Raw genomic sequence first — 15,832 nt, 5'->3', positions numbered from 1 at the left:
AGGCCGTCTTTATGACTTTGGTTTAGGAAAAGATTTCATAGCTATGACATCAAAAGTCTGATCCATTAAAGAACAAATTGACAATTGGAGCTCATCAAAATTTAAACTTTTGCTCTTAGAAGACACTGAAAAGAAAATGAAAAGACAAGCCACAGACTCGGAGAAAATATTTGCAAAAGGCATATCTGATAAAGGATGTGTACTCAGATTATATAAAGAACTCTCAAAACTCAATATTTAGAAAACAAACAACCCAGTTAAAAAGAGGAAAAAAAAAAAAAAAAAAAAAAAAAAAGGAACAGACACATTACCCAGAAAGATAATGATGGCTAGTAAGCCCCTGAAAAGATGCTCAACATCATTAGCCATTAGAGACATGCAAATTCGAACCACAATGAGATACTAGAACACATCTGTTAGAATGATTTTTTTTTAAACTTGACAATATCAAGTGCTGACAAGGAAGCAGAGCATCTGGAACCCACCTATGTTGCTGGAGAGAATGCAAGATGGTAAACCAGCTTGCTTGCCAAAAAGTGCAAGATGGTTTCCACTATGGAAACCAGTTTGGCAGTTTCTCATAAAGTTAAGCATACATAATTCCCATAAACTCAGCAATCCCACTTCTAAGTATTTACCCAAGATAAACGAAAACGTATTTCCATGCAGAGACTTGTACACAAAGCTTCATAGCAGCTGTATTCATACTCATCCCAAACTGGAAAAAAACCCAAGTGTCCTTCAACAGATGAACAGATAAACCCACCGTGGTCCATCCAGATGATGGAATACTCCTCAGCAATAAAAAAATAGAACAACTTGGATGGATCTAAAATGCATTATGCTGAGTGAAAGAAGTCAGTCTCAAAAGCTACATAGGGTACGATTCCACGTATATGACATTTTGGAAAAGGCAAAACTATTGGGGCAGCAAACAGATCAATGGTTGCCCGGGGCTGGGTTGAGGAAGGAGCTGACCACAAAAGGGTGTGAAGGGTTTTTTTGTTTGTTTTAGGTGGGTGATGGAACTATTCTCTATCATTTTTTTGGCCGTGCCACATGGCTTGCAGGATCCTAGTTCCCCCACCAGGGATTGAACCCAGGCCTCCTGAAGTGGAAGTGCCAAGTCCTAACCACTGGACCACCAGGGAAGTCCCTGAACTGCTCTATATCTTGATTGTAGTGTATCTTGTACATGTCTCTCAAAACTCATAGAACTCCAAGAGAAATGAAAACACGTCCACGGACAGACTTGTATATCAATGTTCCTACAGGCATTATTCATAAGAGTCAAAGAGTGAAAACAACCCAACTGATTGTTTATCAACTGATAAATGAATAAGCAGAATATAGTATAACCATATCATGGAATATTATTCGGCCATAAAAAGGAATGAAGCACTGACAACAACTTGGATGAACCTCAAAAACATTACTCTAAGTGAAAGATACCAGACACAGAAGACCGTGTATTGTATCATTCCGTTTACCTGAAATGTCCAGAACGGGCAAATCCATACAGAGAGAAAGCAGATACCTAAGGCTTAGGGATGTGGATGTGGGGATTGGGAGGTGATGGCTAATGGGTACAGAGTTTCTTGTTAGGGGTGATGAAAATGTTCTAAAGTTGACTGTGGTGATGGTTGCACAACTTGGTGAATATACTACAGCCATAGATTTGTACACTTTCAAATGGGTGAATTGTATGGTATGTGAATTATTTTTTTATATGTTACCAAAAACCAAAAGAACCCTCATCGAACTCTATGCTGGAAAAGGTGAATATAATATTTTGAAATTTTTCAAAAATATTTTGAAAAAAATTAAGAAGGCAGCTCCAACATTTTAGAGAAGAACCCCCCCCCCCCACCCCCTGCCACCAGGCCTCTCCTGTCACTCCCTCCACCGCAGTCCCACTGACCTTCTCTTGCTTCCTCAAACTCACTGAGCCACCTCCCACCTCAGGGCCTTTGCACATGCTGTTCCTCTGTCTAGGATATGCTTTCCCACTCAAACCGCTCTGCAGATTCCAACTCTCTGCATGAACATCTCCCCAGGAAGCCTGCCCTTATCCCGCAGACCTTCTTATTACCTACACTCGATGCTCTCTTCACCTTTCCTTGGGCGGGGGTGGGGTGGGGACCCACCCTAACCCTAATTAGATAGTAATATAGGCGACTGCATGTTTAAATGAAGCCTGTTTTCTCCCAACAAATGTCTCCTTTGTTCAGAGCTGTGTCTCCACACATGGTAGACAATCAGTAAGTAGCATTTCAGTAACCGAATGGAGAAAATTAAGATCTTTCTTTCCTTCCTTCCTTCCCTCCTTCCTTCCTTCCTGAAATGTTTATTGAATAAGTTCCAGGCACTGTTTTAGGTTCAAAGAACACAGCCGCGATCAAGACAAACCGGAATATCTGCACTCACTGAGCCATGTTCTAGTGAGGAAACCAGAGACTAAATCAACAAATGAATATATGATATAGTGGCCGGCAGCGAAGAAAAATATGAGGGGCGTTAAGGGATAGAGAGGGACAGGATGGGGACGCTATTTTAGCCAGGGAGGTCCGGGAAGGCCTCCCAAGGGGTGTGAGAGCCAGCCTGGTTGGAAGGGAGGGAGCGAGGCACACAGGGATCTGGGGGAAGGGTGCCCCCTGGCGGAGGGACCGGCCAGTGCAAAGGCCAAGCTCACCTCGGTTCTGAACGGACCAAGGCGTCCCCCGTCCGCCCCACCCCCTCCCGCTTTCCTCTTCCATTCTCCTCAGTGTACCCTTCTCATCACCCACAACACTCTCCGTAGCACCCCTGCCCCGGCCCAGCGGGTACCTGACTTGGGGTAGGTGATGATGAAGATGTCGTCGTCCTGCACTTCCGAGTTCTCTGCGATACTGATGCTCTCAGGTGAGTAGATGCCGACGGGGAAGAGGATGCCTTTATACCTGAAGTATTCGCCTGACAAATTCTGGCTGTAGGAGGGTGGGGGAGAGACACCGTAAGGACCGGGGAGGAGGCGAGGACAGAGGTCACCCCTGGGAGAGTGGGGGGCCAGGGGCCTGCTTTTTTTTTTTTTTTTTTTAGGTCGGCTGCAGGCGGAATCTTAGTTCTCCGACCAGGGATCGATCCCGTGTCCCCTGCAGTGGAAGCGCGGAGTCTTAACCACTGGACTGCCAGGGAAGTCCCACGGGGCCTGCATTTGAGTGTCCTTCGAGGTCCCAGGAGCCTGCACAGGGGTCCAGCTTTACAGCTGAGGCCTCCAGGACAGACAGCGGCAGAAAGTGGCAGAGGGATCTCGGGGCAGGTGACGGAGGGCAAGCAAGGAGATGGGCGAGGTGCACCCCGCTCGCTGGTGGAACTCTGGCAAGGAATTTTCTCTGCGCCCTTTTCCTCATCTGCAAAGTGAGGATGATTTGCTAACACCCCATAACAATCCTACGAGGTGACAATGATTAGTATCCCCATTTTCTGGATGAAGGAAGCGAGGCACAGAGAGGTTGAGTGACTTGCCCAAAGCCACACAGCTGGCGGGACAGGCAGCGCTTCACCTCTGCAAAGTGGGACTAAGCGCTTTCCACACGTTTACTCTTCACCCCAACCCTCCAGAAAGGCACCACCCCCATTTTACAAACATAGGCCAAAGAGTCAGGTGTCCTGCCCATTCCTAAGCGGCCACAGAGCGGCAGGGCCACCTGCGAAAACCAGATGTGGAGTCCCTGGGAAGCTGGGGCAGTCTTAAGCTTCAAACTCCTCACTCTAGCTGCTTTTCCCAAAACCCTGCTATGTGTTCACATAACCATACAAAGAAGTACAGTTTTCCAAAGTGAGATGTTTTGAGAGCAATCCGTTTAATTCGATCACTCTTGCCTTTGCAGGCTCCCTCGAGGTCTCCTGACCCTGGCGTGGGTGAGCGATAGGTGTTTGGGGGACCTGGCTAAGCTAAAGCTGAGTTGGGGATACATTTCATTGGACTTTCCTGGGATATTTACAAGGTTTGCGGTCATGTCTGTGTATAGTTATGGGATGGCGAGCTGGCTGGGTGCAGGATTTGCTTCCGGGAGCACTTGCTGGGAGCAAGTAATGACAGGGAGGCTGGGGACACGGAAGTCGGATCACGCTATCACATGCCCAGGGGCGCTTGGCACCAAGAGTATGGGGTGGAGGAGGAGACTCAGGTTTGAAGCCAGAAGCTGGTGTGTTATTTTTCTGGAACGTTTGGAGTGTTTGCCAGCTTTCAAAATGAAACAAGTCACTGTAATTTCTTTTCTCGTTCTAAACAAACATTCCTTCTTCCTAATGTTGCAGTCACACGTACTGATTCTTTCTTTCTTTTTTTTGAAAAATTATTTATTTATTTTTTTTGGCCACGCCAGGTGGCTTGTGGGATCCTAGTTCCCAGACCAGGGATTGAACACGGGCCCGCTGCAGTGGAAGTGCAGAGTCCTAACCACTGGACCACCAGGGAATGCCCCTGATTCTTTTTCTTAAGGGGAATCCCCTCAAACCAGTATAAGCTTCAGGCCCCATGAAACACGGATTTGCCCATTCTTAGCCGTTTGTTACTCGGCGCTAATTTCCATTTGTGGTCCTTTCTGGTACACTTAGGACAATACATCGAACTGGGGGAAAAATTATGCGTGTAAGTGGGTTGTACTGTCTGTGGATTTCATTTCAGGATAGTGAAGAGGATTTATAGATATTGTGAGGATTTATAAAGAGGGCTAGGGTCCGACCACACAGGTAAAACTCAGAAACAAAATGTTGAGCGAAGGATGAAGGACACAAGAGAGTCTAGATGATATGATTCGAATTAGGGGAAGTTGAAACACAGGGACAAATAACCTATGATGTTAGAAGGCAGGATGATGGTTATCCCTGGGAAGTGGGGGCAGATGGGGGCGGAGCTGGTTACAAGGCGTGCCCTCTTTGCAAAATTCCTTGGGCAATTGACTGAAGCTCTGTTCACAGCACTTGTGTTTTACTTTAATAAAACTTGCAATGCACATATGGTCACCTTACCTTTGATAAACGAGGCAAGAATATACAATGGAGAAAAGACAGCCTCTTCAATAAGTCGTGCTGGGAAAACTGGACAGCTACATGTAAAAGAATGCAATTAGAACACTCCCTAACACCATACACAAAAATAAACTCTAAATGGATTAAAGACCTAAATGTAAGGCCAGACACTCTCAAACTCTTAGAGGAAAACATAGGCAGAACACTCTATGACATAAATCACAGCAAGATCCTTTTTGACCCACCTCCTAGAGAAATGGAAATAAAAACAAAAATAAACAAATGGGACCTAATGAAACTTAAAAGCTTTTGCACAACAAAGGAAACCATAAACAAGACGAAAAGACAGCCTTCAAAAAAAAAAAAGAAAAGAAAAAGAAAAGACAGCCTTCAGAATGGGAGAAAATATTTGCAAATGGGCAGAAGACCTAAATACACATTTCTCCAAAGAAGATTTACAGATTGCCAACAAACACATGAAAGAATGCTCAACATCATTAATCATTAGAGAAATGCAAATCAAAACTACAATGAGGTATCATCTCACACCGGTCAGAATGGCCATCATCAAAAAATCTACAAACAATAAATGCTGGAGAGGGTGTGGAGAAAAGGGAACCCTCTTGCGCTGTTGGTGGGAATGTAAATTGATACAGCCACTATGGAGAACAGTATGCAGGTTCCTTAAAAAACTAAAAATAGAACTACCATATGACCCAGCAATCCCACTACTGGGCATATACCCTGAGAAAACCATAATTCAAAAAGAGTCATGTACCACAATGTTCATTGCAGCTCTATTTACAATAGCCAGGATATGGAAGCAACCTAAGTGTCCATCGACAGATGAATGGATAAAGAAGATGTGGCACATATATACAATGGAATATTACTCAGCCATAAAATGAAACGAAATTGAGTTATTTGTAGTGAGGTGGATGGACCTAGAGACTGTCATACAGAGTGAAGTAAGTCAGAAAGAGAAAAACAAATACCGTATGCTAACACATATATATGGAATCTAAAAAAAAAATGGTCATGAAGAACCTAGGGGCAGGACGGGAATAAAGACACAGACCTACTAGAGAATGGACTTGAGGACACAGGGAGGGGGAAGGGTACGCTGTGACAAAGTGAGAGAGTGGCATGGGCATATATACACTACCAAATGTAAAATAGATAGCTAGTGGGAAGCACAGGGAGATCGGCTTGGTGCTTTGTGACCACCTAGAGGGGTGGGAGGGTAGGAGGGAGGGAGACGCAAGAGGGAAGAGATATGGGGTTATATGTATATGTATAGCTGATTCACTTTGTTATAAAGCAGAAACTAACACACCACTGTAAAGCAATTATACTCCAGTAAAGATGTTAAAAAAAAAAAACTTGCAATGAATGAATGAATGAATGAATAAAACATTAAAGGGGAAAAAAATACGCTTCCCACTAAAACAACTGTTTTTAATTAAAAGGAGGCAAGGGAAAAAACAATGGAGACGAGGTGCTGGGCCCAGTGAAGGTGAAACCCCAGCTGTCTTGCACAGGACTTTTCTGTTAGTTTCTCCTCGTGCGCCCAGTTGACAGATGAGGAAACTGAGGCCCGTTGAAGGTCTTGACTTACCCAGGGATCTCCCAGTGTCTTTCCTGAATGCCTCCCCCAGCTTCAGAGATTTGAGGGATGGGGAATTTCTCCAAGGCTTGGCACCAGGTTCAGGCTTGCAGGAGAAGGACAAAAGCTAGAGAATTGTTTCCTCTGCCTGGGGTCGAAGGAGGGCTCTGGGGAGCCCAGGTAAGGCTCAGCCCAGCCAGGGTTTCCAAAGGGCAGTGTCCCAAGGCGGGGCTGGGAGGTGGCTATGGAAGAAGCTGGCATGTGGGCTAGGGTCTATTGGAAAAGGCCCCCTTTGTTCCTGGCTGGGGGATGTTCCCGAGGGGACTAGGAAGGAAGGGCTGGTCACCTCAGAGGGGTGGTGGCAGGGGCTTTGCAGGCCCTGCTTCTAAGCTTCTAAGCTTCTAACCGAAGTAGGACAGATGTGAGAAAGAGTGTGGTTCTGGAGCTGGACGTTGCAGGCTCAGAGTCTGGCTTTGGCACTCTCTAGCCGAGCTGAGGCCTGGGGCTTAATCTCTCTAGGCCTCAGTTTCCTCAACTGTAAAGTAGGGATAGGAGAAGTAGCATGGTGTCTTGGTTAACGGCATAAACCCTGGAGCCAGAATACATGAGTCTGAATCCTACCTCTCTCCAGTCATGTGGCTGTGGGCAAGTCACTCATCCTCTCTGTGCTTCAGTCCTTTCATCCATAAAACGGGGATAATAAGTAAGCATTACCTCATAGGATGGTCGTGAGCATGTAAAAAGTGCTTAGAACTGGGCCTGACATAGGAATATGCACTATATAAATGTTTCTTAATTTTTTAAAAATAGAGATAGTGGGAGGGTTTAATGCACCCATAGAAATAAAAATGATTAAAATAGAGCCTGGCTTGTGGTTTGCATTCGATAAATCCAGGCTAAAATTATTGTTATTATATTATACTTAGTAATAGAGGCAACACCGGGCATTGTGTGAGCCCAGAGGAGGGGCTCCTTGGCACCGCCTTTGGCACACAGTAGGCCCTCAGCTTATTGTAATTGCTTTACTGTTCAGTGATGTCATAGGTTGAGCGCAGGCAGCAGAATTAGTGATGTCACTAGTTGCCAGGCAGATTTAGGCCAGTGGGCGGGGCTGTGAGGCCATCAGTCACTAGGCAGATTAGCTGCTAAGTGCCTGGGTCTTGGCTCTGGTGGGTCACATGTGCTCTCTCTGTGCTCTGGGCAGCAGATCTCACCTCTTTGAGCCTCAGTTTTCTCTTCTGACACATGAAGATAACAGTAATCTCAACCTCAAGGTTTTAATCCTACCTAAAGATTAAAGGGGATAATATACATTAAGCCCCCCGGCTCCTAATAAATGCTCAGGACACTGAAGCTCCCTTTAGCGTACAGCGCTATTTTTGTCTTTGATCTCACCAACAGCTCCTTGAAGGAGAAATGTCCTCCCCAGCTTACCGGAGAGGAAAACGGAGTTGCCAACCAGGAAAAGATACTGTGCCCTTCAGGAGTCCCTGAAATAGTCACTGAATACATACATGAATAAATATGAGGGTGTCCCGCCATCCGCCTCAGCACTTACAATCTCCAAATTGGGGGTCCAAGCCCCACCCCAGGAGGCCAGGGTGGAATCCACAGTTCTGGCACATTGTTGGTGCTCAACCAGTATTTGACTGAATGAATGAACGTGTGAATGAATGAATGTGTGGTTGAAGGAATGTGTGAATAAATGAATGTGTGATGAATGAACGTTTGAATGAATAAATGGGCAAATGAATGAAGTGGGTTACCAGGAAAAAAGTTAAGGAAAGTCAAAGAGCACTTGTTACCTCCTTTCACCTGCCTCCGTGGTTCTCAGCCCTGGGCATTTTAGAATCCCCTCTGGGGACTTTAGAAACTTCCAAAGCCTGGACTCATTCCAGGTGGACAGTGTCTAGACCTTACCATGCGCCCTCTGGGCCCAGAACAACTAGTTACTCAGTAAATGACTGTGCATCAATGTTCAATAAATGATCGAAACATGACTGGGGGAGAGCTGGGATCTCCCTGCATGTTACGAGGCGACAGGTGAGAAAATGGAGGTTGAGGGAGGGGAAGCGATTTGGCCAAGGCCATGCAGCAAGTACCGAGCAGAGCTGAGATCTGAACCTCAGCCCCGTAGACAGTTCTGTTCCAGGCCCTCCTTCCCCACATCCCCCCACTCCAGTCAAAGCCCCCCAATGCACCGAGCACTATTCCAGCCTCTGGCCTTGTATCAGCTGTTCCTCCTGCCAGGAGGCTGGAGAGGGGGGACCCCCACCCGGATTCCTGCTTGGCTGAATCTTACTGTGTGTCCCCAAACAGGTGCTGTGCGTCTTCTCTCCCCACCTTGTAAATTAAATCTGGCCCTGGGGTGACCTTTCCTGTCCCTGGGCTCCAAGCCCATTCTTTTCCCATGCCAGGTCCAGGGCCTGGCATGCAGCTATTGCTTGGTTGGAGCAGAGGAATGAAGATGATAATTGGGCTGGGGCAGAGACCAGCAGCAGGAGAACAGCGGACAGAGCTACAGCCCACGTGATGGGCAATGGACCAAGGACGTACTTAGCCTCCTCGAAGGGGCCTGGCCTGCCCTGCCAGGGAGACCCCAGGACATGAAACTCTTAAGAATGGCCCAACCTGGCGACCCTCCTTCCTCCCATCCCCCCGCCCCCCAGCCCACCAGGCCTTAGCTTTTCTTCTCTGCCCCCACTACCCCTGTCCAGCTCAGGTCTCCTCCTCGCCCCCCTGGACCCTCAACGAAGCCTCCTCCCCAGTCTCTTGGCCTTCAGTTTCTCCTTCCTGTTCATCCCCCACGTGGCCCAGAGCTCAAGGCCCTCCGTAGCCTGGTGGTGGTGGGGGGGGGGTCTGTCTGGATTGCCAATGTATCAAAACACGGAGGGCCTCCATCAATATTTATGAAGAAATACAAATAACACTCACAGTGCCCCCTGGCACGACACTCCTCACTACATTATGTGCCTTAGTTCGTTTATTTCCTCAACAACCCTAGGAGGCCACCCGCTATAGTATGTCTATCCCCGCGTTACAAATGAGGAAGTAGAGGCACAGAGAGGCAAAGTCACTTGGCTAATATCACACAGCGGCAGACGGCAGAGCTGGGGTTTGAACCCAGGCAGTGTAGCCCCACAGTTTGCACCCCTAGTCACCCAGTGCCATGGGGTAGCGCCTCGCCAATCGTCATACAGTTGTCCTCAGGTGTGCTCATTCTGGGCAGGGGCTCTGGGGTCTTGGGGGGGGGGCGCGGTCAGGAAGACACAGGTTTGACCTCAGGCAGCTTACATGACCTCTCTAAGTCCCAGTGTCCACCTCCTTCCCCTTGGTCACAGGAATATTTAACTCCCAGGTGTATATTATAATGATTATCATTATATTGTATTATATTCTATATCGTATATCAATAGACCTCAATGAAATATCTTAAGATAAGCACAGATTTTAAAGCAGAGTTCTTCCTTCTCCTGGGAGTTCACCCAAGAGAAACAAAAACTCTTTTTCACACCAACATCTGTACTCGCATGTTTATAGCTGCCCTATTCATAATCGCCCAAAACTGGGAACAACGCAAACGTCCGTCAGCAGGTGAGTTGATAAACAGTGGTACATGTACACCACATGGTGCTGCTCAGCAAGGACCAGAAGCAAAACTTTGATACTCACCACCGCACAGATGGGTCCCAAAGGCATTGGGCGGAGTGAAGGAAGACAGACTCAGGAGATGACCATCTGTACAATTCCATTTAATGACTGTGGTGGGTGGAATGATGACCGCCCCCCCCCCCCCGAAAGATGTCCATGTCTCAGTCTCCAGAAACTGCAAATATGATCCATTGCACCATAAAAGGGATTTTGCTGCTGTGATTATGTGCAGGATTTTGAGATGGGGAGAGAATTCATTGGGCCCTAAATGTCATCACAAGGGTCCTTGTAAAAGGGAGACAAGAGGGTTAGAATCAGAGAGAGAAGATATAATAATGGAAGCAGAGGTCAGAGAGGAGAGAGATCGGAAGAGGCTACGCAGCTGGCTTTGAAGAGAAAGAGGAAGGGGCCACGGGCCAAAAGATGCAGGCCCTCTAGGAGCTGGAAAAGGCACAGAAGGGAACGGGAGGAGTGCCACCCTGATGACACTTTTGATTTTAGCCCAGCAACACTGATTTCAGACTTCTGACCTCCAGAAATGCATGAGCACAAATCTGTATTGCATTAAGCCACTCAGTTTGTGGTCATTTGCTGCAGCAGCAACCGGAAATGAATATGTCATTTTTGACAAGAGACAAAAGTATATGGAAGGGGAATAGATCAGTAGCTGTGGGGATGAGGGGTGGGAGGGGAGAGGGCAGCTAGGGATGGGGGAGGGTGTGACTACAAAGGGCTGATGGTGCAGTTTTGTATTCTGATTGTGGTGATGGTTACACAAATCTATACATGTGTTAGAATTCATAAAGCTATACACACCCCCCTACACAAAAATCAATTTTACTGATTGATTTTTTTTAAAAAAAGAAACCTCATTCATATAAATGTCAATACTTAACACCCATTAACCACTATTATAACAAGACATCCCGTTGGCTGGCGTCCCTCTTGACTACCCAGGGTTGTGCAGAGAAGCAACACCTGCCTATATTACAGGCCTGCCTTTGATTTGCCATGTAACCCGAGGTCACTCTCAAAACCTCTCTGGTTTCATTTGATGAACGAGCAGTGATGGGCGGGCAGGGACCAGGGACCTCTTTTCCAGGGACCCCCCCCAGTCTGATGTTCAAAGAGAGCTCACCATTCCAGGAGCTTTAGGCCATCTTGCCTGAGATGGGGCAAATTCATTCATTCGGCCCACAGATATTTATTGAGCCCCTACTATGTGCCAGGCCCTGGGGGATAGGAAAGTGAGTGCAACTGACAAAAAATACAACAAAACAAAAAAACAACAAAACAAAACAAAAAACCCTATTGCAGTTTATGTTTGAATGAACAATAAAATTAACACAGAATGTTTAAAATGTAGTGTATCGGATGGTGATGGAAAAAATGAAGCTGGTGGGGGCAGGGAGCATCTGGGGTTGGGAGGGTTTGCAATTTGAGATCGATGGAATCAGGGGAGGGCCCTCCGAGGAGGTGACATTTGAGCAGACCTGAAGGAGGTGAGGGAAGAGCCGTGTCTGTGTGTGTGTGTGTGTGTGTGTGTGTGTGTGTGCGCGCGCGTGCGATCCAGCCGCACGAGGAGTTTTTCCGCAGCCCCGCTGTCCTGCTGACTCACAGCGGGTGCCTGTGGTCAACTCGCCTGCCTTTCTCCGGAGAGCATTGCCAAGGCTCCCCGAGCCTGAGCTGGGTTCAGTGCGCCTTATTCCCAGGGCACCTTGTGCAGTGGCAGCCGCCCTCCTTTGCCTGAGCTGCTCTCGCCTGCAGGAGTGCCTTCCCTCACCTCCCGAAATTCCTCCGCCTGGAGCCCATCTGGGCAAGCGTCCCCATCTCCTCAAGCGTCCCCATCTCCTCTGGCCACCTCTGCCTCAGTGGAATGACTCACGCCTTGGCCAGAGCGCAGAGAACCGGGCTCTTTCACTCTCCTGCTCTCATCTGCTGCGGCCGAGGAGACTGATTAGAATAACCTCTTTGGAAGATCACTTGGCAACATTTTAAGTTATACAGGCCACCTCCACTCAAGCAGAGGACACCCGGTCCATGCGCATTTTTACCCCTCTCAGCATTCTGTTCTTTTCTTTCATAGCCCTTTTAATACTTAGTAACTATTTTCTTTGTCTATTGACTTCTTGAAATCAATCTTCCCCACTAGTAGTGGAGCTACAAGGGAACAGAAATTCTGCTTCTCCCATGTCCCACCTCCAAGAACCAGCATCAGACAGGCAGGCAGCACTCCATTATATCTGTTGGATGCACAAATGAACGTGACCTCCAGAAATTTATGGGATGGGTGCCCTTGAGGAAGTGCCCGGTGATATATGTACCACCATGCTAATTGCAACACTGTAAGAGGGACCCGAACAACAGAGAACTGGTTAAATAAATCAAGACTGGATGAATAAATCACTGCCTGCAAACCTTGGAATCCAGCCATTCAAAAGGAGGCATTTATGTTTTGATAGGGATTGGGGTTACACATGTATTTCTCAAAATGGCACACTTAATAAGTTTGTGCAGTGCCCTGTATATAAACATCATCTATTAAAAAAAAAAAAAAAGCCCATAAACAAGTGTTGAAGTCTATTTCATAATATGCAGCCTGGAATGTTTAAGGTGAAATGTTCTGATGGTTGCAAATCACTCCTTTGAAATGCATCACCAATTAAGATTGCTGGATGGATAGAAAGATGTACAGATATATGATAAAACAAGTATAATAAAATTTTAGGAGTAGTGGGTATAGAGGGGGTGCGTGCTGAATAATTCCTCCAACGTTTTTCTATGTCTTGGAATTTTCATTATGAAAATTCCAAAAGATTGGAGGGGTGAGGAGGTGGCATTTATTTAGGAAGATGTCTGAGATATTACAGAGACTGAAAAGACAAGGGGCAGAGCCAGATATAAAGTAGTATCTTACTTATGTTTAAAAAATAAGTAAGTAAAAACAAGATACACACATAGAGAAAAATTTTCTGGCAGGCAAGTATTAGAAGTGGTTACTCTGGGGATGGGTCTGGGGTGGTTGCAAGAACCAGAATTTTGCATTTTATGTCCTTCTGCACATCTTGAATTCTGAATTGTGAACACAGTGGCAGTGACTGCCATGTTCTCGCACTCTGCCCCCGTGGCTGGTGGGACCAGAGAGGTTTCTCCGGGGACTTGGGAGTCATGGGTGGAGGATGGCAGAGCCGGGCCTGGCATCACATCACCAGGAGAGCCCACGTGGGGCTGGGATGTGAGTTTGAAATGAACTTCTACCGTGTTAAGATCCAGAAGTGGGGGGATGATTTTTACACCTGCTAGACTGCCTTAATGCGGCACATGTGTACCTTTCCTTCTTTTTAGAAAATCTAATTAGGAAAATAACAGGAATTCCCTGGAGGTCCAGTGGTTAGGACTCAGTGCTTTCACTGCTGTGGCCCGGGGTTCAATCCCTGGTTGGGGAACTGACATCCCACAAGCTGCATGGCAGGACCAAAAAAAAATTAAAAGAAAAAAAGGGAAAATAACAAATTATTGGATTGTATCTCTGTATCTATTGATCATCTGGGTTTATTAATAAGTTATATGTATTTATTATCATCTGGGCTTGTTAACAAGTTAATGGTCTCCCCCAGCACTGCCATGCCAGCCTCTGGGGATCCCCATACTACCAGCTTGGTGTGTAACTTAACCGCACTTATAAAAGTACATGCGAGCACAGAGTGGGCACTCAGCTTCCTTCTCTGCTCCTCCTTGTCCTGCTTTTTTTAAAAACAATTTATTATTTATTTATTTATTTAGGCTGCTCCAGGTTAGTTGCGACATGCATGTGGGATCTAGTTCCCCAACCAGGGATGGAGCCCGGGCCCCCTGCATTGGGAGCAGGGAGTCTTACCCACTGGACCACTAGGGAAGTCCCCGTCCTCCTTCTAAGCAATATTGATATCAGACCTTACTCTGCATCTTGCTTATTTTTTAGTTACTCTACTATGGCAGTCTTTTCAAATCTGTAACTATCTCCTTGTTTTTATCTTATTTTATTTATTTTTTTAATTAATTTTTATTGGAGTATAGTTGATTTACAATCCTTGTTTTTAAAAATAGCTGCCAGAGCATTATTTACAATTGCCATGGTATGGAAGAAACCTAAGTGTCCATTAACACATGAATGGCTAAAGAAGATGTGATAAGGACTTCCGTGGTGGTCCAGCGGGTAAGACTCTGCACTCCCAATGCAGGGGGCTGGGGTTCTATCCCTTCTCTGGGAACTAGATCCCGCCTGCATGCCGCAACTAAGAAGTCCGCATGCTGCAACTAAAAGATCCCGCATGCCACAACTTAAAGAAAAAGAAAAGAAAAGAAGATGTGACAGATATATATATATATATATATATATATATATATATATATATGTGTGTGTATATATATATATATACACACACATATATATATATACATATATATATATATACACATATATATATATACATATATATATATAATAGAATATTAGTCATAAAAAGGAAGGAAAGTTTTCCACTTGCAGCAACATGGATGGACTTTGAGGGCATTATGCTAAGTGAAATAAGTCAGACAGAGAAAGACAAATACTGCATGATATCTTTTATATGTGTAATCCCCAAAACACAACAAACTAGTGAATAAAACAAAAAAGAAGCAGACTCACAGATATAGAGAACAAAGCAGTGGTTACCGTTGGGGGGAGGGAAGGGGGGAGGAGGAACATAGGGGTAGGGGATTTTTTAAAAAGGGTTATTATGGGATTATATGAAATCATGTTGTGAAACTTTTGAAAATTTTAAAGCACTATAGAATTTAAAGAATCTTTCATTCAATAAAAAAATTTTTTTTAATGGCTGCGAGATATCCCATTTCCATCTTGAACATTATTTTCCTGTTGAGGAAACGTCCTAATTTTTTTTTCGTGTTTTCAATTATTTTAATAACAGATGGAAATTATTATCACCTAAAGTTTTAGAATCATTATTTTTCTGCTTATGAAAAATTACATATAGAACATTTGGAAGATACAAAAAATAATAGAGAAGAAAATAAATATCACCTGCAATTCCCCCACATAGAAATGACCATGATATAGAGATAGGTGGATAGCCAGCTAGAACTTTGTCTCTCAAAGCCTCCTAATTTTAAGTGAATTTTGACAAATGCATAATACCTCCATGCAATCCAAACCCCTATCATAATATAAAATAGTCGATCACCCCAGAATATTTCCTGGTGCTACTTCCCAATTAGCTCCCACCTCCACCCTCAGGCTACCACTGTTCTGAGTTTTTCCATCATAAATTGACTTGGCTGGTCTTGGGCCTTCTAGAGCTGTCAACTTATAGAAAGTACTCTTTGGCATCTGGCTTCGTTTGCTTAGCATAATACTCTTGACATGCACCCCTGTTTGTGTGTGCATTATAGAGTTTGTTCCTTTTTATGGCTGAGTAAAATTCGACTGTATGAATAGATTACAGTGTGTTGACCCATTCTCCTGTTCATGGCTGTTTCCGGGTTCCGCTTGTATGCATAAACCCACTGTGACCATACTTG

At 45.4% G+C, this 15,832-nt stretch overlaps 1 protein-coding gene across 1 annotated transcript in view; it reads right to left on the bottom strand.

Moving 5' to 3' along the window:
* Positions 1-15,832, bottom strand: part of SULT2B1 (sulfotransferase family 2B member 1) — a 33,151-nt gene that overhangs the window by 10,975 nt on the left and 6,344 nt on the right. The window contains exon 2 of the mRNA XM_068529018.1: positions 2,827-2,966. Within this exon, the coding sequence (XP_068385119.1) occupies positions 2,827-2,966 (140 nt within the window). The remainder of the gene's footprint in view (positions 1-2,826; positions 2,967-15,832) is intronic.

Source organism: Eschrichtius robustus, chromosome 19, assembly GCF_028021215.1.
Source record: "Eschrichtius robustus isolate mEscRob2 chromosome 19, mEscRob2.pri, whole genome shotgun sequence".
Classification (NCBI taxonomy): domain Eukaryota; kingdom Metazoa; phylum Chordata; class Mammalia; order Artiodactyla; family Eschrichtiidae; genus Eschrichtius; species Eschrichtius robustus.
This window is presented reverse-complemented; position numbering and strand designations above follow the sequence as displayed.